The sequence below is a fragment of the Nerophis lumbriciformis genome, linkage group LG02 (genome assembly GCF_033978685.3).
Source record: "Nerophis lumbriciformis linkage group LG02, RoL_Nlum_v2.1, whole genome shotgun sequence".
Lineage (NCBI taxonomy): Eukaryota > Metazoa > Chordata > Actinopteri > Syngnathiformes > Syngnathidae > Nerophis > Nerophis lumbriciformis.
The window spans coordinates 64317501-64340000 of NC_084549.2; the positions used below are offsets into that span (position 1 = coordinate 64317501).

At 38.3% G+C, this 22500-nt stretch overlaps 1 protein-coding gene across 1 annotated transcript in view; it reads right to left on the reverse strand.

The window, feature by feature from the left end:
- The window catches only part of cdh5 (cadherin 5), a 91683-nt gene that overhangs the window by 2311 nt on the left and 66872 nt on the right, over positions 1–22500 (reverse strand). Inside the window, exons 12-14 of the mRNA XM_061966477.1 lie at positions 17344–17474; positions 13871–13985; positions 5196–5328 (exon numbers count right to left, since the gene is read on the reverse strand). Coding sequence (XP_061822461.1) covers positions 5196–5328; positions 13871–13985; positions 17344–17474 — 379 coding nt within the window. The remainder of the gene's footprint in view (positions 1–5195; positions 5329–13870; positions 13986–17343; positions 17475–22500) is intronic.

The window sequence follows — 22500 nt, forward strand, 5'->3', positions numbered from 1 at the left end:
AATGGAGATATCCTTATAGACGTAATCTGGAGTTGAGGTTAATCCTCGCATGGAATGATTGACACGTAGACCGACCAATAGAAAGAAGCATGCTGACTGAGGTCATGAATATGGAGAGTCGAATGGGACAAAACTAACTAAATACATGTTTAAATAATTACTAAAATGGTTCATTAATTACAATTGGAATTTACGAAATAAATGTAATTAAAAATGGAAGTATTTATTCATTAACGGAAAAGTACATATAATGCTTTGCTAACTAGTTGTTTCAATAGGTGATATTAAATTTAGATTCATTATTTTTGCATTTAATGTTCAACAAATCTGTGTGTCAGCATAATTGATTAAATATTAAAAAAGCTAATCATTTGATTAGATAATTGAATTACTTTTACATTAAATAAACTGACATTTGTGTATCTGATTATAATCAATAAATGACTAATTTAAGTGAATATTTAAAGATTGACTTATTTATTTAGTGTTTCGCACATAACATCTAGAAACAAAAAGTGTCCGTGAAAAAAAGACTTGGCCAAGAAGGACACGTTCGATTGTTATCATCGGCGTTCTTTCCTCATCAAAAACGAGCCTCGCATTAAGCGGAGGCTTTTTAAGACGCTTCACATTAGATTAGATTCAGATTACATCAAACTTTAATGATTCCTTTCAGCTAAACTGGGTCAGGAAATTATGGGACGCAGCCCAGGAGATAAATATTGCAAACAGAGGCGGTTTAAATACACTTTAATACGGCTTGCCTTCAAAGTGTCTCACATGAACTAGACAGGGAATCAATGTTGCTAAGAAGCGTAAATAAGCGTCATCGAATATTGCACAAACAAAATGTGGTAATTAGCTTTAAAATCGTTTGAGTGCGGCAGGCTACTTCTTTTCAAAACACGCTAGCTAAATGCTAATAATAAAAATGTTTTTTTTTACATGTTACAGATAAGCATTAGCGATTTTACATGGCGATTTAAACACTTCCAAATTTGACAATGAAAACTACAACTAAGGTTACACTCAGCTAGTGCGTAATAAGTACAATACTTACAGTGTCAACACTTTGTAACTGACAGCCAATATGCAAATAGTTTTCATAAAACACATGCAAAGACACTAAAAGGGTATGTTATTGTTTGTGCTATGGCGCCATCTTTTGGATGAGTTCTCTCTCTGCATGTGTTGCTGGGTGAATGGCTACGTGTTTCGTCGCTGTTTCAAGCTTTGAACCGGAAGTACAAGTAGCAGGGGGGGTGTATATTGTAGCGTCCCGGAAGAGTTAGTGCTATAAGGGGTTCTGGGTATTTGTTCTGTTGTGTTTATGCTGTGTTACGGTGCGGATGTTCTCCCGAAATGTGTTTGTCATTCTTGTTTGGTGTGGGTTCACAGTGTGGCGCATATTTGTAACAGTGTTAAAGTTGTTTATACGGCCACCCTCAGTGTGACCTGTATGGCTGCTGACCAAGTATGTGATTTAGGCAGTGCCTTTTCTGCACTTCTCCCTACGTCTGTGTACCACTTCGTACAGCAGCGTTTTAAAAAGTCCTACATTTTACTTTTTGTAACCGATAATTTCCGATATTACATTTTCAAGCATTTATCGGCCGATAATATCGTTAGTCCGATATTATCGGACATCTCTAATTATTACCTTACATTGGGGTTATTTTTGTATTGTTTCAATTTCACAAATTCCTTAGTAAATTCACCGTGGAGTTATTGAGTCTTTTTAGCTGATTGGAGAGCTCGCTTCTAAAGCTAGTGGATCCATGGTGATAACTTCTCAATCAATCAATCAAACTTTATTTATAAAGCGCTTTTCATACATAAAAGAAATGCAACGCAAAGTGCTTTACAAAGTTAAAAACAATACCCCGGTGACCCATACCCCCCCATTATCACATACGTACGCACGGACACAGATACCAAACACAAACACACACACAACATACACACATATGCAACTATATGAACAAATTACTGCATGGCTGAGTACAGAGGAGACATGTGAGTAAACACTATCACAGAAGCCATCTGCACCAGGAGGTCATCAGACCATGGCCACACTAAAAGAACACCTCAAGGCAACTACAACCCTAGACTAACACCCTCCCCCCACCACATCCCACCTCCCCGGATTGTAAATAATGTAAACAATTCAATGTATATACTCTGATAATTAACTTGTGTGATGACTGTATTATGCTGATAGTATATATTTATACCATGAATTGATTAACGTGGACCCGACTTAAACAAGTTGAAAGACTTATTGGGGTGTTACCATTTAGTGGTCAATTGTACGGAATATGTACTGTACTGTGCAATCTACTAATAAAAGTTTCAATCAATCAATCAAAAACCAGGACGCTGACACAAATGGTCGATAACCCCTGAGGCAGTTGGCTCATCTGAGGAATGTTTGGAAATAAAATACAAATAAAAAAAAGATGAAAATAAAATGAATCTACAGTAAATAAATAATAAATAAATAGAACTAAATAAAATCTTGCATAACTAATAGCATATAAAGTAAATTATAAGTGACTTCAACAAAATAATAAAAAATTACTCTGACAATTTTTAATTATGCAATTAACTAATGTAGATTACTCCCGAACATTGCAGCAGGTGGCAGTAGTTATTTTATGCCCGTTATCGAATCCGATTCCTTATCGATTCTCTTATCGAATCCAGATAGGTTGTTGTATATGGAAAAAAACACAATATTTGGTTTAACAAAAGCTCACTTTTATTTTATAAGAAAAATAAATAAATAAATAAATATTGACTGTTACCCAACCAAAAAAAAAATAAAAAAAATATTAACTGTTGTTACCCAAAGTATATTAAGTGGGATTTTTCAGAAAAACAAATATATACAGTAACACAAAAACAACCTGTCTCTGTGATCACTATAGGTGTATAAATAATAATATGGTGTTAAATAAAATCAGTTCCTTGGGCACACAACTGAAAATAATACAGCTCTCCAAAAAGTGCACTTCTGTTGCTATTGGAACATACTAACTACACACACTATGACACTAAGAACACCACAGTCATCAATCAACAATTCTTCCCCCCCTTACATGAGAGTGAAGCCTGGCAATAATTGCATATTGCCTGTTCTGCCCTCACTATACGTGTTGAGGTTATACAGCTTGGCAGACAGCTAACAAACAATCCAAAGCAGATTAATCCATTTAGGCTCTTTATTGTTGTTGATCTTGCTTTGTCTTTTCCTACCTTTACTTTTGTCTTGCACTGGACTGTTTTTTTGTTTTTTTTAAACTGAAATACACAAATGTGATTCAATTAACATACTGAAATGTAATACACAATATGTAAATATTAGCTTCACACAAATATACAGTATTATCATCAAACAAATACTTCTGAGTGTTGAAACTATTTCGATGGTGGAAATATACGACTGGCAGCCCTTTTTAAGTCCTCAAAACATCCATTGAAACAGTGCACAAAAATCGTTTTTCAATAAACATCTTAGTATCAAACTTAACCACTTTCCACCTTAATATTGAGTTACATAAACAAGTTAAACAGTTTACTTACAGACTTATCTTTTCCAAGGCTTGTAAGAGCTAACGCAACTTGTCTACTTCTCAATTGTCTCAACCCGGAAGTGCCCAAACTAATGACGAGTAGTATTTTCATGTCGCCACAAGGTGTCAGTAAGAGGCTACAATCAAATGGGCATAACATTGCAGGTCCCACAGGCATACTTGCCAACCCTCCCGGATTTTCCGGGAGACTCCCGAAATTCAGCGCCTCTCCCGAAAACCTCCCGGGACAAATTTTCTCCCGAAAATCTCCCGAAATTCAGGTGGACTCAGGTCCATAATAACAAATATTTTATTTGAATATTAACCCACAATTTAAACAGCATACCTGCCCAATCACGTTATAACTGTAGAATGATGGAGGGCGAGTTCTTGGTTTCTTATGTGGGTTTATTGTTAGGCAGTTTCATTAACGTCCTCCCAGCGCGGCAACAACACACAACAACAGCAGTCACGTTTTTCGTCTACCGTAAAGCAGTTCGTCTGCCGTAAACAGCAAAGTTGTGACACTCTTAAACAGGACAATACTGCCATCTAGTGCATTTGATGAAAGCACTTTTGTGCGTGCCACACATCAATGCATCATCAGAGAAGGTGTTCAGCATGGTTCGAAAAATAGTGACAGAGAATAGAACAAGGATGGACAATTCAACCCTTAACTCAACAATGAGTAGATGAGTGTTAGGTGTGTGTATATGTGTAAATAAATGAACACTTAAATTCAAGTATTTATTTTATATATAATATATATATATATATATATATATATATATATATATATATATATATATATATATATATATACGTATATATATACATATATACGTGTATATATATATCTATATATATGTATGTATATATATATATATATATATATATATATATATATAAAATAAATACTTGAATTTAAGTGTTCATTTATATATATATATATATATATATATATATTTATATATATATATATATATATATATATATATATATATATATATACGTATATATATACATATATACGTGTATATATATATCTATATATATGTATATATATATATATATATATATATATATATATATATATATATATATATATATATATATATATATATATATATACGTATATGTGTATGTATATATATATATATATATATATATATATATATAGTATTTCTTATATATATATATATATATATATATATATATATTATCTATCTATATATATATATATATATATATATATATATTATCTATATATATATGAAATACTTGACTTGGTGAATTCTAGCTGTAAACATACTCCTCCCCTTTTAGCTACGCCCTCAACCACGCCCCCGTCCCACCCCGACCACGCCCTCCCCTCCCCCCAACTCCCGAAATCGGAGGTCTCAAGGTTGGCAAGTATGCCCACAGGGCATTTCCTGTACGTGGGAAGGGATTCGAATAAAGAACCAACTCTTTTTCTTTACTATAGTGGCCTCGATAACAGTAACCGGTTCTCAAAAAGGGATTCCAGTCCATGGAATCGGTTCTTTTCTTATCGAACAACCGGGAGAACCGATTTCGAACATCTAGAAATAAGTGAGTGAATGTTTTTCAACCACATACCCGTTAGTGTCCATCTCGCCGCCGCCCTCCTCGTCGTACGTGACCAGCTGTTCGTGAATCTCGCCGCTGTTCTTCATGCCGGCCAGCGAGTCCTTGTGGAAGCGTTTCTTCATCACGAACAGAATCACGATCACTGAAAGACACGGCAGACATGTTCAGTTTTGGGAAAACACTTTTTTTTCTCTTTTTTTTTTGGAAAGACGTTCAAAAGTTACGCGGTGGCGTTTTGATGTTTGACAGGCAGCAGTTGGTGGGCGCGATTAACGAGCGCGTGAAGACTTTGCCTGGCGAGATTAAAGCGGTCAGTCGAACGAGGAAAGCCAGGGAGGCTTTCGAAAAGCGACGTCGATCGGAAATTGGGGCATGAATGAGAATGGGGCCAGGAAGCGAGCGAGGAGGAGGAGGAGGAGGAGGAAGAAGAAGGCGCTAACAAGTGAGCGAGTCTGGAAAAACACAGGCGGCGGCAAAATGAGCGGCGGACGGTTTTGAGGTGTCTGCAAAGTTTGCCTGCAGCAAATGAGTCTTCTCAGCCGGCGAGAAACAGAAAGTACTTGGCAAAGACAGGAAGGAGGAGGAGAGGAAATGAGGAAGAGCATTGAAGGAAGAGCTGGATAAAGTTGATGATGAAATATCATCCACCCTTTTAACGACAGTTCTGTATCTGCCCATCCGGGTTTCGGGTGTCATCTGCTGCTTATGTATATTATTAAGGATGTACAAAACCCAAAACCAGTGAAGTTGGCACGTTGTGTAAATGGTCAATAAAAACAAAATACAATGATTTGCAAATCCTCTTCAACTTATTTTCAATTGAATAAACTGCAAAGACAAGATATTTAATATTTGAACTGAGAAACTTCATTTTTTTTTTGCAAATAATCATTAACTTAGAATTTAATGGCAGCGACACATTTCATAAAAGTTGGCACAGGGGCATTTTTACCACTGTGTTACATGGCCTTTCCTTTTAACAACACTCAGTAAATGTTTGGGAACTGAGGAGACACATTTTTGACGCTTTTCAGGTGGAATTCTTTCCCATTCTTGCTTGATGTACAGCTTAAGTTGTTCAACAGTCCGGGGGTCTCCATTGTGGTATTTTAGGCGTCATAATGCGCCACACATTTTAATGGGAGACAGGTCTGGACTACAGGCAAGCCAGTCTAGTACCCACATCATACTTGCCAACCCTCCTGGATTTTCCGGGAGACTCCCGAAATTCAGCGCCTCTCCCGAAAACCTCCCGGGACACATTTTCTCCCGATAATCTCCCGAAATTCAGGCGGACCTGGAGGCCACGCCCCCTCCAGCTCTATGCGGACCTGGAGGGTCTGCATGGAGCAATGTTGTTGTAATATATTGAGTTGGAGGCAATAAACAGGCGAGGGGATGAAGTACGTCTCTTTACTGTAGACTTCAGAACAGACTCACACACTTGACGTCAGGTGCGCAACACCACATAAATCGTTGGCCAACCAAAAAGTAACCACAGTACGCTATAGCCAACATTCACCAGGAGATGGCAACAGACAAACATAGATCACTCTATTACATTCCAGTCTCTCCATGTTTTCTCGCCATGGTAACATGTGATCCACATGCACTGTGCGCTGTCTCTGTCCCTCTTGATATATATATATATATATATATATATATATATATATATATATATAAATATATAATATATATATATATATAAGAAAATGCTTCCCTTTCAGTGAATTCTGGCTATATATATATATATATATATATATATATATATATATATATATATATATGTATATTTTATCATATATATATATATATATATATATATATATATATATATATACAGTATATATATATATATGTATATATATATATATATATATATATATATATATATATATATATATATATATATATATATATATATATATATATATATATATGTATATACTGTATATATTTATATATGAAATACTTGACTTGGTGAATTCTAGCTCTAAATATACTCCTCCCCTCTTAGCCATGCCCCCAACCCCACCCTGACCACGCCCCACCTCCCGAAATCGTAGGTCTCAAGGTTGGCAAGTATGACCCACACTCTTTTACTATGAAGCCACTCTGTACACGTGGCTTGGCATTGTTTTGCTGAAATAAGCAGGGGCGTCCATGGTAACGTTGCTTGGATGGCAACATATGTTGCTCCAAAACCTGTATGTACCTTTCAGCATTAATGGTGCCTTCACAGATGTGTAAGTTACCCATGTCTTGGGCACTAATACACTCCCATACCATCACAGATGCTGGCTTTTCAACTTTGCGCCTACAACAATCCGGATGGTTCTTTTCCTCTTTGTTCCGGAGGACACGACGTCCACTGTTTCCAAAAACAATTTGAAATGTGGACTCGTCAGACCACAGAACACTTTTCCACTTTGCATCAGTCCATCTTAGATGAGCTCGGGCCCAGCGAAGCCAGCGGCGTTTCCGGGTGTTGTTGATAAATGGCTTTGGCTTTGCATAGTAGAGTTTTAACTTGCACTTACAGATGTAGCGACCAACTGTAGTTACTGACAGTGGTTTTCTGAAGTGTTCCTGAGTTCATGTGGTGATATCGGTACCTGCTGATGTGTGTTTGGGATCTGCGTAAATCCCGAAAACTTAAGTGCGGGCTCCGTCTTTCCATCTATCCTCTTGTTGTGGGGTGTTTCTATTACGATGTGGCGTACAGTTCTCACTTGTATCTGTCTGTACATTCGCCGTGGAAGCGCTAAAAAATACCGGTACAACATGGCTGACGGGGACAAGACGCCGTCAAAGTGGAGGCACGTAAATAAGAACGCCCACAAAACGGCGCAGATTGAAGATGGTCTGTAAAACATCATCTATACAACATTTTGACCACCATTACATGTTATGTAGACCACATGTAAGTGTTTTAGATGCAGAAAAAAATCATAATAATTTATTTTGCCTTTAATTCGCCTAATGAAATTAGACCTGAATAGACCCGTTCATCGGCAATGCGCCTTATAATCCGGTGCACCTTATGGTCCGGTAAATTTACAAGCGTTTGGGAACTGAGGAGACACATTTTTGAAGCTTTTCAGGTGGAATTCTTTCCCATTCTTGCTTGATGTACAGCTTAAGTTGTTCAACGGTCCGGGGTCTCCGTTGTCGTATTTTAGGCTTCGTATTGTGCCACACATTTTCAATGGGAGACAGGTCTGGACTACGAAGCCACGCTGTTGTAACACGTGGCTTGGCATTGTCTTGCTGAAATAAGCAGGGGCGTCCATGATAACGTTGCTTGGATGGCAACATATGTTGCTCCAAAACCTGTATGTACCTTTCAGCATTAATGGTGCCTTCACAGATGTGTAAGTTACCCATGCCTTGGGCACTAATACACCCCCATACCATCACAGATGCTAGCTTTTGAACTTTGCGCCTATAACAATCCGGATGGTTCTTTTCCTCTTTGTTCCGGAGGACACGACGTCCACAGTTTCCAAAAATGTGGACTCGCCAGACCACAGAACACTTTTACCACTTTGCATCAGTCCATCTTAGATGAGCTCGGGCCCAGCGAAGCCGGCGGCGTTTCTGGGTGTTGTTGATAAATGGCTTTCGCTTTGCATAGGAGAGTTTTAACTTGCACTTACAGATGTAGCGACCAACTGTAGTTACTGACAGTGGTTTTCTGAAGTGTTCCTGAGCCCATGTAGCTGACTTTGGTCAGCTACGAAGCCCAGCGAAGCCGGTGGTGTTTCTGGGTGTTGTTGATAAATGGCTTTCGCTTTTGCATAACTTGCACTTACAGATGTAGCGACAAACTGTAGTTACTGAGAGTGGTTTTCTGAAGTGAACCCAGCTAAAATCCATACGACTTGGTACTTGACAAATGCTAACGTTTTTAAGAAAATTTTACATGCGTACGCTTCATAGTCATACGACGACTCGGACTTGCGACTGTGACTGCAATTTATTTTCATACCTGCTAACGATAATATAAGGATATTTGGAGATGTCCGATAATATCGGACTGCCGATATTATCGTCCGATAAATGCTTTAAAATGTAATATCGGAAATTATCGGTATCTGTTTCAAAAAGTAAAATGTATGACTGTGTGCACGGACGTAGGGAGAAATACAGAGCACCAATAAACCTTAAAGGCACTGCCTTTGCGTGCCGGCCCAGTCACATAATATCTACGGCTTTTCACACACACAAGTGAATGCAAAGCATACTTGGTCAACAGCCATACAGGTCACACTGAGGGTGGCCGTATAAACAACTTTAACACTGTTACAAATATGCGCCACACTGTGAACCCACACCAAACAAGAATGACAAACCCATTTCGGGAGAACATCCGCACCGTAACACAACATAAACACAACAGAACAAATACCCAGAAACCCCTTGCAGCACTAACTCTTCCGGCACGCTACAATATACACCCCCCGCTACCCCCTCCCCCGCCCCCCCCTCCCAACCCTGCCTTTACCTCAACCTCCTCATGCTCTCTCAGGGAGAGCATGTCCCAAATTCCAAGCTGCTGTTTTGAGGCATGTTAAAAAAAATAATGCACTAAATATGGCATATTTTCCATAACTTGAGTTGATTTATTTTGGAAAACCTTGTTATATTGTTTAATGCATCCAGCGGGGCATCACAACAAAATTAGGCATAATAATGTGTTGATTCCACGACTGTATATATCGGTATCGGTTGATATCGGAATCGGTAATTAAGAATTTGATAATATCGGGATATTGGCAAAAAAGCCATTATCGGACATCTCTAATGATAATAAAAACATTCACATGTGAGCGGTGCCCATCCCTAGTGATGACTTTGTAGGACTTCCATTGAGACTACTTAGGGCTCGGGGGACAAGGAGGAAGCAGGAAGTGACATTAGAAACGAAGGCGGCGAGCTCGGGGGCTCTGATGTGAACTTGCGTCTCCTTGAGGACGTGCGGCATTACCCATGCCTTTTAGTGAGCGGGGTACGCCTTTAAGTTTGCATGGGAACGCGACAGATTAATCTTTTACAACACATGCTCCGCAGTTTAATAAGCTCGACAGATATCAGACTTAGAGGAGAAGAAAGGGGGCGGGTGGGGAAAAAAAAAAAGAAGAAAAAAAAAGTGTCTCCTTTTCTTTGCGCAGTGAGAAAATGTTCTGTTCCGGCGGGTCATACGCTGAGAAAAAGTGAACGGCGCTAAATTACTTGAGGCCCTCATGGCAGATAATGACGCGTGCGTTAAATAGTTAATCTGGGCCGTGTCGAGGGCGCTTGATAACGCCAGGGAGGCCGGGAGAAGGAGAAAATGGAGAGCTGGATGGAGAAAGAGTGTATTAATAGTTAATAAGTTGAATGTTTGCTGCCGTTTGATAAGCAGACGGCACCTAAAGTGCTGATAAACTCTCCTCATTACCACTCCTATTCTTCGCCACTTTCCCACAATCCACCTCTTCTCCGTCCGTCCCTCCTTGCCTCTTTATCGCCAACTACCGACTCTCATCTTTCCCCGCCAGGCCGCCTATCGCCGTCCCCGCCTCCCATCTAGAGACGGGGGGGGCGAAGGTATCGAAGGGAATGGTGCGCTCGCCACTGCGGGCTTCGTTTCCCCGCCCGCCGCCGCCGCCGCCGCCGCCGCGTTCTTCGGCAAAGCGACAGGAAGACCAAGGCGGGGAGAAGTTCCACTCAAAATGTCTTTTCCTAACATATTTCGCTGGACGATACATCAGTTATTGCCGATTAACAATGATACAATGTAGTCATAATATATACCATAAATTCTGCACTTTTTTCCTGCGCTCTGAACCCTGCGGCTTATAAAAACAGTGTGGCTAATTTCTGGATTTTTTCTTTGCTGATGGCCATATTGCAAAAAGTTTATAAAAAAAAACAAGCAAATACACTAAATACATGTTATTGTTTGTGCTTTCCACCGGAAGTACAGTTGCCGTTCGGTCTTCTGGTCGTCCATAACGTTGCTACTCGTGTGGATTCTTCATTCATCACGCCAAGCGACGTTTTTAAGTTTTACAATATAACTAAAACAATTCGTACTTACTAAACCGTCCCATGTGTGATGTCTATAGGAATGGTTTCATGCATATTTGTATAAGTAAAGATTACGTGCGGCTTATAGTCTAGTGCGGCTAATATATTTTTTCCTGCGCTTTGAACCCTGCGGCTTATAAAACAGTGTGGCTAATTTCTGTATTTTTTTCTTTGCTGACGGCCATATTGCAAAAAGTTTATAAAAAAAACCAAGCAAATACACTAAATAAATGTTATTGTTTGTGCTTTCCACCGCCGTTCGGTCTTTTTGCCGTCCATAACGTTGCTACTCGTGTGGATTCTTCATTCATCACTCCAAGCGACGTTTGTAAGTTTTACAATATAACTAAAACAATTCGTACTTACTAAACCGTCCCATGTGTGATGTCTGTAGGAATGGTTTCATGCATATTTGTATAAGTAAAGATTACGTGCGGCTTATAGTCTAGTGCGGCTAATATATTTTTTCCTGCGCTTTGAACCCTGCGGCTTATAAAACAGTGTGGCTAATTTCTGTATTTTTTTCTTTGCTGACGGCCATATTGCAAAAAGTTTATAAAAAAAAAACCAAGCAAATACACTAAATAAATGTTATTGTTTGTGCTTTCCACCGCCGTTCGGTCTTCTGGCCGTCCATAACGTTGCTACTCGTGTGGATTCTTCATTCATCACTCCAAGCGACGTTTGTAAGTTTTACAATATAACTAAAACAATTTGTACTTACTAAACCGTCCCATGTGTGATGTCTGTAGGAATGGTTTCATGCATATTTGTATAATTAAAGATTACGTGCGGCTTATAGTCTAGTGCGGCTAATATATTTTTTCCTGCGCTTTGAACCCTGCGGCTTATAAAACAGTGTGACTAATTTCTGGATTTTTTCTTTGCTGACGGCCATATTGCAAAAAGTTTATAAAAAAAAAACAAGCAAATACACTAAATAAATGTTATTGTTTGTGCTTTCCACCGCCGTTCGGTCTTCTGGCCGTCCATAACGTTGCTACTCGTGTGGATTCTTCATTCATCACTCCAAGCAACGTTTTTAAGTTTTACAATATAACTAAAACAATTTGTACTTACTAAACCGTCCCATGTGTGATGTCTGTAGGAATGGTTTCATGCATATTTGTATAATTAAAGATTACGTGCGGCTTATAGTCTAGTGCGGCTAATATATTTTTTCCTACGCTTTGAACCCTGCGGCTTATAAAACAGTGTGACTAATTTCTGGATTTTTTCTTTGCTGACGGCCATATTGCAAAAAGTTTATAAAAAAAAACAAGCAAATACACAAAAAAAATGTTATTGTTTGTGCTTTCCACCGCCGTTCGGTCTTCTGGCCGTCCATAACGTTGCTACTCGTATGGATTCTTCATTCATCACTCCAAGCGACGTTTGTAAGTTTTACAATATAACTAAAACAATTCGTACTTACTAAACCGTCCCATGTGTGATGTCTGTAGGAATGGTTTCATGCATATTTGTATAAGTAAAGATTACGTGCGGCTTATAGTCTAGTGCGGTTAATATATTTTTTCCCGCGCTTTGAACCCTGCGGCTTATAAAACAGTGTGGCTAATTTCTGGATTTTTTCTTGCTGATGGCCTTAATGCAAAAAGTTTACAAAAAATTCAAGCAAATGCACAAAATAGATGTTATTGTTTGTGCTTTCCACCGGAGGTACAGTTCCCGTTCGGTCTTCTGGCCGTCCATAGCGTTTGAACTGGTGTGGATTCTTCATTCATCACTCCAAGCGATGTTTGTAAGTTTTACAATATAACTAAAACAATTCTTACTTACCAAACCGTCCCATGTGTGATGTCTGTAGGAGTGTTTTCATGCATATTTGTATGTGTTATCGTAATGTTATGACGCTAGCGTCGTTAACATTAGCTAATATGCTAACACGTTTACGAGTGTCTGTGTTAGTATTACGAACATATAATGGCATTATATTTGTATTGTTTCAGTTTAATTTTCGTTATTGAGTCTGTTTAGCTGATTGGAGAGCTAACTTGCACAGTTCGTGGGTCCATGACGATGACTTCTGTTTTGTTTGATCAGCCGTTTTACTGCCGTGTTACAGACGTTTGGAAAAAATCTAGCTATGTAAATAAACATTAACAAAATATTTATGTGTAAACAACTCGTTTCATAACGTATATGTCTGCGGCTTATAGTCTAGTGCGGCTAATATATTTTTTCCTGCGCTTTAAACCCTGCGGCTTATAAAACAGTGTGGCTAATTTCTGGATTTTTTTCTTGCTGACGGCCATAATGCATAAAGTTTACAAAAAATTCAAGCAAATGCACAAAATAGATGTTATTGTTTGTGCTTTCCACCGGAAGTACAGTTGCCGTTCGGTTTTCTGGCCGTCCATTGCGTTTATACTCGAGTGGATTCTTCATTCATCACTCCAAGCGACGTTTGTAAGTTTTACAATATAACTAAAACAATTCTTGCTTACCAAACCGTCCCATGTGTGATGTCTGTAGGAGTGTTTTCATGCATTGTAGCATTGTATGTGCTATGGTAATGTTATGATGCTATTACAACATCAGTTCTCACGGTTCACAATTCATGTACGATGATTTTTTTGTCAACGTACCCAAGATGGTGAGGATGCAGAGAAGGATGGCGATCAGCACGTGGACGCTTACTCCCATCTTCTGAGCCACGGCCTTGCATTGCGTCGGAATCCGCCTGGCATCGCAGCGACACGCCTGCAGCCAATCACATGAACCGTTAAACCACCTTGTTGGGTTGTGTAGTATTTGATACTTGAACACAGGCTTTGATTAGTATTTGATACTTGAACACAGGCCTTAATTAGCACTTTATACTTTCACACAGAACGTAGTTAGTACTTTATATTTCAACACAGGCCTTAATTAGTACTTGATACTTTCACACAGAACTTGATTAGTACTTTATACTTTAACACAGGCCTTGATTAGCACTTGATATTTGAACACCTGCCTTAATTAGCACTTTATACTTTCACACACGACTTGATTAGTACTTTATACTTTCACACAGGCCTTAATTAGTACTTAATACTTTCACACTGAACTTGTTTAGTACTATATACTTTAACACAGGCCTTGATTAATCCTTGATACTTGAACACAGGCTTTGATTAGTATTGTATACTCTCACACAGAATATGATTAGAACTTTATACTTTAACACAAGCCTTGATTAATCCTTGATACTTGAACACGGGCTTTGATTAGTACTTTATACTTTCACACTGAACTTGATCAGTACTTTATACTTTAACACAGGCATTGATTAGTACTTGATATTTGAACACAAGCCTTAATTAGTACTTTATACTTTCACACATAACGTGGTTAGTACTTTATACTTTAACACAGGCCTTGATTAGTGCTTGATATTTGAACACAGGCCTTAATTAGTACTTTATACTTTCACACAGAACTTGATTAGTACTTTATACTTTAACAAAGACCTTGATTAGTACTTGATATTTGAACACCTGCCTTAATTAGCACTTTATACTTTCACACACGACTTGATTAGTACTTTATACTTTCACACAGGCCTTAATTAGTACTTAATACTTTCACACTGAACCTGTTTAGTACTATATACTTTAACACAGGCCTTGATTAATCCTTGATACTTGAACACGGGCTTTGATTAGTACTTTATACTTTCACACTGAACTTGATCAGTACTTTATACTTTAACACAGGCCTTGATTAGTACTTGATATTTGAACACAGGCCTTAATTAGTACTTTATACTTTCACACAGAACGTGGTTAGTACTTTATACTTTAACACAGGCCTTGATTAGTACGTAATATTTGAACACAGGCCTTAATTAGTACTTTATACTTTCACACAGAACTTGATTAGTACTTTATACTTTAACACCGGCCTTGATTAGTACTTGATATTTGAACACCTGCCTTAATTAGCACTTTATACTTTCACACACGACTTGATTAGTACTTTATACTTTCACACAGGCCTTAATTAGAACTTAATACTTTCACACTGAACTTGTTTAGTACTATATACTTTAACACAGGCCTTGATTAATCCTTGATACTTGAACACAGGCTTTGATTAGTATTGTATACTCTCACACAGAATATGATTAGTACTTTATACTATAACACAAGCCTTGGTTAGCACTTGATATTTGAACACAGGCCTTAATTAGTACTATATACTTTCACACAGAACTTGATCAGTACTTTATACTTTAACACAGGCCTTGATTAGTACGTAATATTTGAACACAGGCCTTAATTAGTACTTTATACTTTCACACTGAACCTAATTAGTACTTTATACTTTAACACAGGCCTTGATTAGTACTTTATACTTTAACACAGAACTTGATTAGTACTTTATACTTTAACACAGGCCTTGATTAGTACTTGATATTTGAACACAGGCCTTAATTAGCACTTCATACTTTTACTCAGACCTTGATTAGTATTATATACTTTAGTAAAGGCCTTGAATAATACTTGTACACATACTTTAATTAGTACTTTATACTCTCAGACAGACCTTGATTTAAACGTCATACTTTATCAAAGACTTTGATTAGTATTTTATACATTACCATGCTTTAACACATGTCTTGCTTAGTACTTTATACTTTATCACAGACCTGAATTAAAATGCTATACTTTAACAGAGACCTTGATTAGTACTTTATACTTTATCATATATCTTAATTAGTACTTCATACTTTCATGCATGCCATAATTAGTACTTTATATTTTCACACAGGCCTTAATTAGTACTTTATACTTTAACACAGGCCTTGAATATTACTTTATACTTTCACACAGACATTGATTAGTACTTTATACTTTCACACAGACCTTAATTGCTACTTTATATCTTAACCAGTACTTGTTACTTTAACACAGACATAGAGCTGCACATTATACTTGGATTAGTACTTTATAAGTTATCAAAAACCTTGATTAGTACTTTATACTATTAACAAATAATTTGATTAGTACTTTATACTTTGAACACATACTTTGATTTGTAAGTTGTATCTCAACCTGTCCTTAATTGGAACTTTATACTTTAACACATACCTTGATTGGTACTTTATGCTTTGATTAGTACTTTATACTTTGCCAAAAACCTTGATTAGTACTTTATACGTCATCACACAGACCTTTACTAATATTTTTTACTTTAACAGAGGCCTTGATTAATACTTTATACTTTGATTAGTACTTTTTCATTAAAGAAAAACTTTAATTGGTACTTTATACTTCAAAACAGACCTTGTTCGATATTTTATATCCTACTTTTTTAGTTTATACTTAATCATAGACTCTGATTAGTACTTTATACTTCAACCCATACCTTGATTAGCATTTTATACTTTAACACAGACTTTGATTAGTACCTTATACTTTATTACATATATTGATTGGTACTTTATACAGTAACACAGCCATTGATTAGTACATTTTACTTTATTGTGTTTTTAAATGTAAAGCACTGTGTTACATTTTACAGTATATGTATGAAAAGTGCCGACCTTCATTAGTACTTTATAATTGAACAAAAACCTTGATTAGTACTTTATACTATTAACACATTATTTGACTAGTACTTAATACATTAAACACATACTTTGACTAGTAAGTTATATCTCAACCTGGCCTTAATTGGTACTGTATACTTTAACACAGACCTTGATTAGTACCCAGTACTTTATTACAGACCTCGATTAGTACTTTATACAGTATCACAGCCATTGATTAGTACTTTTTACTTTACTGTGTTTTTAAATGTGTGCTATATTTTACAGTATATGTATGAAAAGTGCTATACAAATAGTTTGATTTGATTACAGACCTTGATTAGTACTTTATATTTGATCAGAGCCATTGATTAGTACTTTATACTTTATTACAGACCTTGATTAGTACTTTTTACTTTATTACAAACCTTAATTAGTACTTTATACTTTAACACAGACCTTGATTAGTACTTTATACTTTATTACAGACCTTGAGTAGTACTTTATCACAGCCATTGATTAGTACTTTATACTTAAACATACCTTAATGGCCAGTTTGGTGGTGCTGGTCTGGACGGGGCGTCCTCCGTCGCTGATGCTAACGTCCACGCTGTAGTCTCTGGGGTCGTCCAGGCTGAAGGAGCCTTGTTCCACCAGGACGTCCGCTGTGTTGTCTGAACACAAAAGTATGTTTTTATGAGTACTTAATACAACAAAAATATTCAGTACACATTGTTAGAATAATTGTATCTAAGTTATCACAAAACGTTGTGTTTCAATGAGTTCCCGGCGAGAAGACAAAAGCTGTCTTTAATCCTACCAAGCAGAAGGCTTGTAAAACTCCAATGTGTAGGAAGGGAAGCAACATGAAGGTGTTCTGTTTCTTTCATGTATCGTAATCAACAGAAATATATTGTTTTGACCCGAGAACTACAAAGTGAAGAGGAAGCAGGACCCGACTCCCCTCCAGGGACCTTTTCTTTTGAACTGTTTTAATCAAAGGCGATGGCTGTTTATGACCCCCGACCCTTAGAAACAGCTGTTTCCATGTAATCAGGGAAAGTCCAAATAAAAGAGGAGGCGTACAATCTTTCGTCAGAGCGTGATGGAGACTCTACAAGAGTACAGCCCAGATGTTTCTCCTCAATTGAGCTAAATTGAATTCTGTCTCCGTTTAATTCCTTACTTCTTGTCTCGTTTAATAGATGTCATCAGTGTTTGAACCTGACACACATCTTAAAAACATGTAAGGCTAATTGTTGAAAACTCGGAAAGGATTAGTTTATTATTTTGAAACTTTAAACACCCCTTCTATAGCAAGGAGTACAAAATATACAAACCCTGTTTCCATATGAGTTGGGAAATTGTGTTAGATGTAAATATAAACGGAATACAATGATTTGTAAATCCCTTTCAACCCATATTCAATTGAATGCACTACAAAGACAACATATTTGATGTTCAAACTCATAAACTTTTTTTTGCAAATAATAATTAACTTAGAATTTCATGGCTGCAACACGTGCCAAAGTAGTTGGGAAAGGGCATGTTCACCGCTGTGTTACATGGCCTTTCCTTTTAACAACACTCAGTAAACGTTTGGGAACTGAGGAGACACATTTTTGAAGCTTCTCAGGTGGAATTCTTTCCCATTCTTGCTTGATGTACAGCTTAAGTTGTTCAACAGTCCGGGGGTCTCCGTTGTGGTATTTTAGGCTTCATAATGCGCCACATATTTTCAATGGGAGACAGGTCTGGACTACAGGCAGGCCAGTCTAGTACCCGCACTCTTTTACTATGAAGCCACGTTGATGTAACACGTGGCTTGGCATTGTCTTGCTGAAATAAGCAGGGGCGTCCATGGTAACTTTGCTTGGATGGCAACATATGTTGCTCCAAAACCTGTATGTACCTTTCAGCATTAATGGCGCCTTCACAGATGTGTAAGTTACCCATGTCTTAGGCACTAATACACCCCCATACCATCACAGATGCTGGCTTTTCAACTTTGCGCCTATAACAATCCGGATGGTTCTTTTCCTCTTTGGTCCGGAGGACACGACGTCCACAGTTTCCAAAAACAATTTGAAATGTGGACTCGTCAGACCACAGAACACTTTTCCACTTTGTATCAGTCCATCTTACATGAGCTCAGGCTCACCGAAGCCGACGGCGTTTCTGGGTGTTGTTGATAAACGGTTTTCGCCTTGCATAGGAGAGTTTTAACTTGCACTTACAGATGTAGCGACCAACTGTAGTTACTGACAGTGGGTTTCTGAAGTGTTCCTGAGCCCATGTGGTGATATCCTTTACACACTGATGTCACTTGTTGATGCAGTACAGCCTGAGGGATCGAAGGTCACGGGCTTAGCTGCTTATGTGCAGTGATTTCTCCAGATTCTCTGAACCCTTTGATGATATTACGGACCGTAGATGGTGAAATCCCTTAATTCCTTGCAATAGCTGGTAGAGAAAGGTTTTTCTTAAACTGTACACAATAGCGCTTTTTGGACACCCACAAGCACAAACCCAGCTCATTGGCGTTAAAGCTACAGGCACACAAAACAGTAGGGCTAAAATGACAATCAACACACATCTTAAGACCTACTTAAAATTGACAACATGGGACCTTTCAAAAGAAAACAACCAAACTGCCGGCTTGTCCAACAATGAGGTCATTCGTCAAATGTCCAGCAGGCAAGTTTCCTGCTTTTTCCACAATGTGCGGTCCCTTGAGGAAGTCCCCAAGCCAACAATGGCAGGAAAGACTCTGCATGGTGTTTACTCTCAACTTATTCGGACTCTTAGAAACATGCAGTTCTGCTGTTGTGTTGACATTTAAACACGTACTATATTGCCAAAAGTATTTGGCCACCCATCCAAAACGATCAGAATCAGGTGTACTAATCACTTGGCCCGGCCACTTAGAGCACTTAGGCATGGAGACTGTTTCTACAAACATTTGTGAAAGAATGAGCCGCTCTCAGGAGCTCAGTGATTTCCAACGGTACATTTCGTACTGCATTGTGCCAAATTAGACATTTGGTGGAGGAGGAATTATGGTGTGGGGTTGTTTTTCAGGAGTTGGGCTAGGCCAGGGGTCGGCAACCCGCGGCTACGGAGCCGCATGCGGCTCTTTGACCACTCTGATGCGGCTCAGCAGTTTACTTGCTGAACCCCCCAATTTTCCCGTGAGACTTCCGGATTTCAGTGCCTCTCGCAGAAAACTCCCGGGATTAATATTCACCGATTTTCACCCTTACAGTTATAATAAGGGCGTGCCATGATGGTACAACATTTGGCACTCTCTACAATCTGTATTAACAGCGTGCCAGTCCAACACTTGTTAAGCAATTTACATCTTCTGCTTGCACACGTACGTGACAGCAAGGCATACTTTGTCAACAGCCACACAGGTTACACTGACGGTGACCATATAAAACAACTTTAACACTCTTACTAATAATGCGCCACACTTTGAACCAAAACCAAACAAGAATGACAAACACATTTCGGGAGAACATCTGCACCTTAACACAACATAAACACAACAGAACAAACACCCAGAATCCCATGCAGCCCTGACTCTTCCGGGCTACATTATACATCCCTGCTACCACCAACCCCCCCCCCCTCTCTGTGCGTCGGTTGAGGTGGGCGGGGTTTGGTAGCGGGGGTGTATAATGTATCCCGGAAGAGTTAGGGCTGCATGGGATTCTGGGTATTTGTCCTGTTGTGTTTATGTTGTGTTACGGTGCAGATGTTCTCCCGAAATGTGTTTGTCATTCTTGTTTGGTGTGGGTTCACAGTGTGGCGGCATTATTAGTAAGAGTGTTAAAGTTTTTTTTTTTTTATACTGCCACCGTCAGTGTGACCTGTGTGGTTGTTGAGCAAGTATGCCTTGCTGTCACCTACGTGAGCTAGCGGAAGCCCCATATAAAGGGTGGTTGATCAGGCTCGCTGGCTGTAGTGGGTGCTATATGCTGTACCATCACGGCGCGCATGACGCTGAGCCATTCATTTAAAACCCGCGTGCCGCACCAGCTTTCAAATTCCACATAAAGAAGACCCCTGGTTTATACAAAGCAAATAAAAAACTTTGTATACAGTGTTATTTCATTTAAAATTTAAAAAAAAAATTGCGGCTCCCGTTGTTTTCTATAATTTGTGAAACTGGTCAAAATGGCTCTTTGACTGGTAAAGGTTGCCGACCCCTGGGCTAGGCGAAAGGAACTTTGAATGCTCCAGGATACCAAAACATTTTGGACAATTCCATGCTCCCAACCTTGTGGGAATAGTTTGGAGCGGGCCCCTTCCTCTTCCAACATGACAGTACACAAAGCAAGGTCCATAAAGACATGGATGGCAGAGTCTGGTGTGGATGAACTTGACTGGCCTGCACAGAGTCCTGACCTGAACCCGATAGAACACCTTTTGGGATGAATTAGAACGTAGACTGAGAGCCAGGCCTTCTCCACCTCTCTGTGTGGAAAAATTCTATAAACACACCTTGTGGACAGCCTTCCCAGAAGAGTTGAAGCTGTAATAGCTGCAAAAGGTGGACCGACATCATATTGAACCCTATGGGTTAGGAATGGGATGGCACTTCAAGTTCATATGTGAGTCAAGGCAGGTGGCCAAATACTTTTTGGCAATATAGTGTAATATAGTTTAAGTCCTAAACTTAAACTGAAGAACTTTATTAGCAGTAAACTGACTTGTTTGCTTCACACGGCTACTTAAATAGTGCACTTTTTGCATTTAATCCTGCCCTAATTCTTCTAATTTCCAAAGATTGTCTCGTTCCATATGGACAGGAGATTCTCAGTTCCATCTGGACGGATGGTCCATGAAGGTGAAAGGTCAGCATTTGTGGTTGGTTGACCAAAGACAGTGGACCTTCTCAGTCCAGGCAGCTGTTTGTCCAAGATTTGACAGCAGGAGACAATCAAATAAGTCTCATTAGTCAAGAAGGTTCAGACTTTTTCCATTTTGATAACATTTTTTACATTAAGTTTTCCTGCCAAATGAGTCATATGAATTGGTACTTGACACATGCTAACTGTTGGTATGCTAATTTTTTTTTTTTTTTTTTTTTTTTTTTTTTTAATGAATTTTACATGCATATGCTTCATAGTCATATAACTTGGTACTTGATCCATTTTAACTGTTATTTTAATCTTATCATGCTAACTTTTTTAGGCAATTTTGCAGCCAAACGCCTCAGAGTCATACAACCTGGTACTTAACAAATGGTAACTCTTAGCATGCTAACTTTTTTTTTTTTTTTTTAAGCACTTCGTTGTCATATAACTTGTTACTTGACACATTTTTAACTGTTATCATTTTAATCTTATCATGCTAACTTTTTTAGGCAATTTTCGCAGCAGAACGCCTAAGAGTCATATAACTCGGCACTTGACACATGCTAACTTTTTTAGCAATTTTTACGTGCATACTCTTCGTCATATAACTTGGTACTTGATGTATTTAACTGTTAGCAAGCTAACCTTATCATGCTAACTTTTTGGCCAATTTTGCAGCCAAACGCTTACGAATCCTATAACTCGGTACTTGACAAATGCTAACTGTTAGCATGCTAGCATGATTACATTACCATGCCCAACTTTTTTAGCCAATTTTGCAGCCGAACGCCCAAGAGTCATATGACTTTATACTTGACACATACATTAATATGTT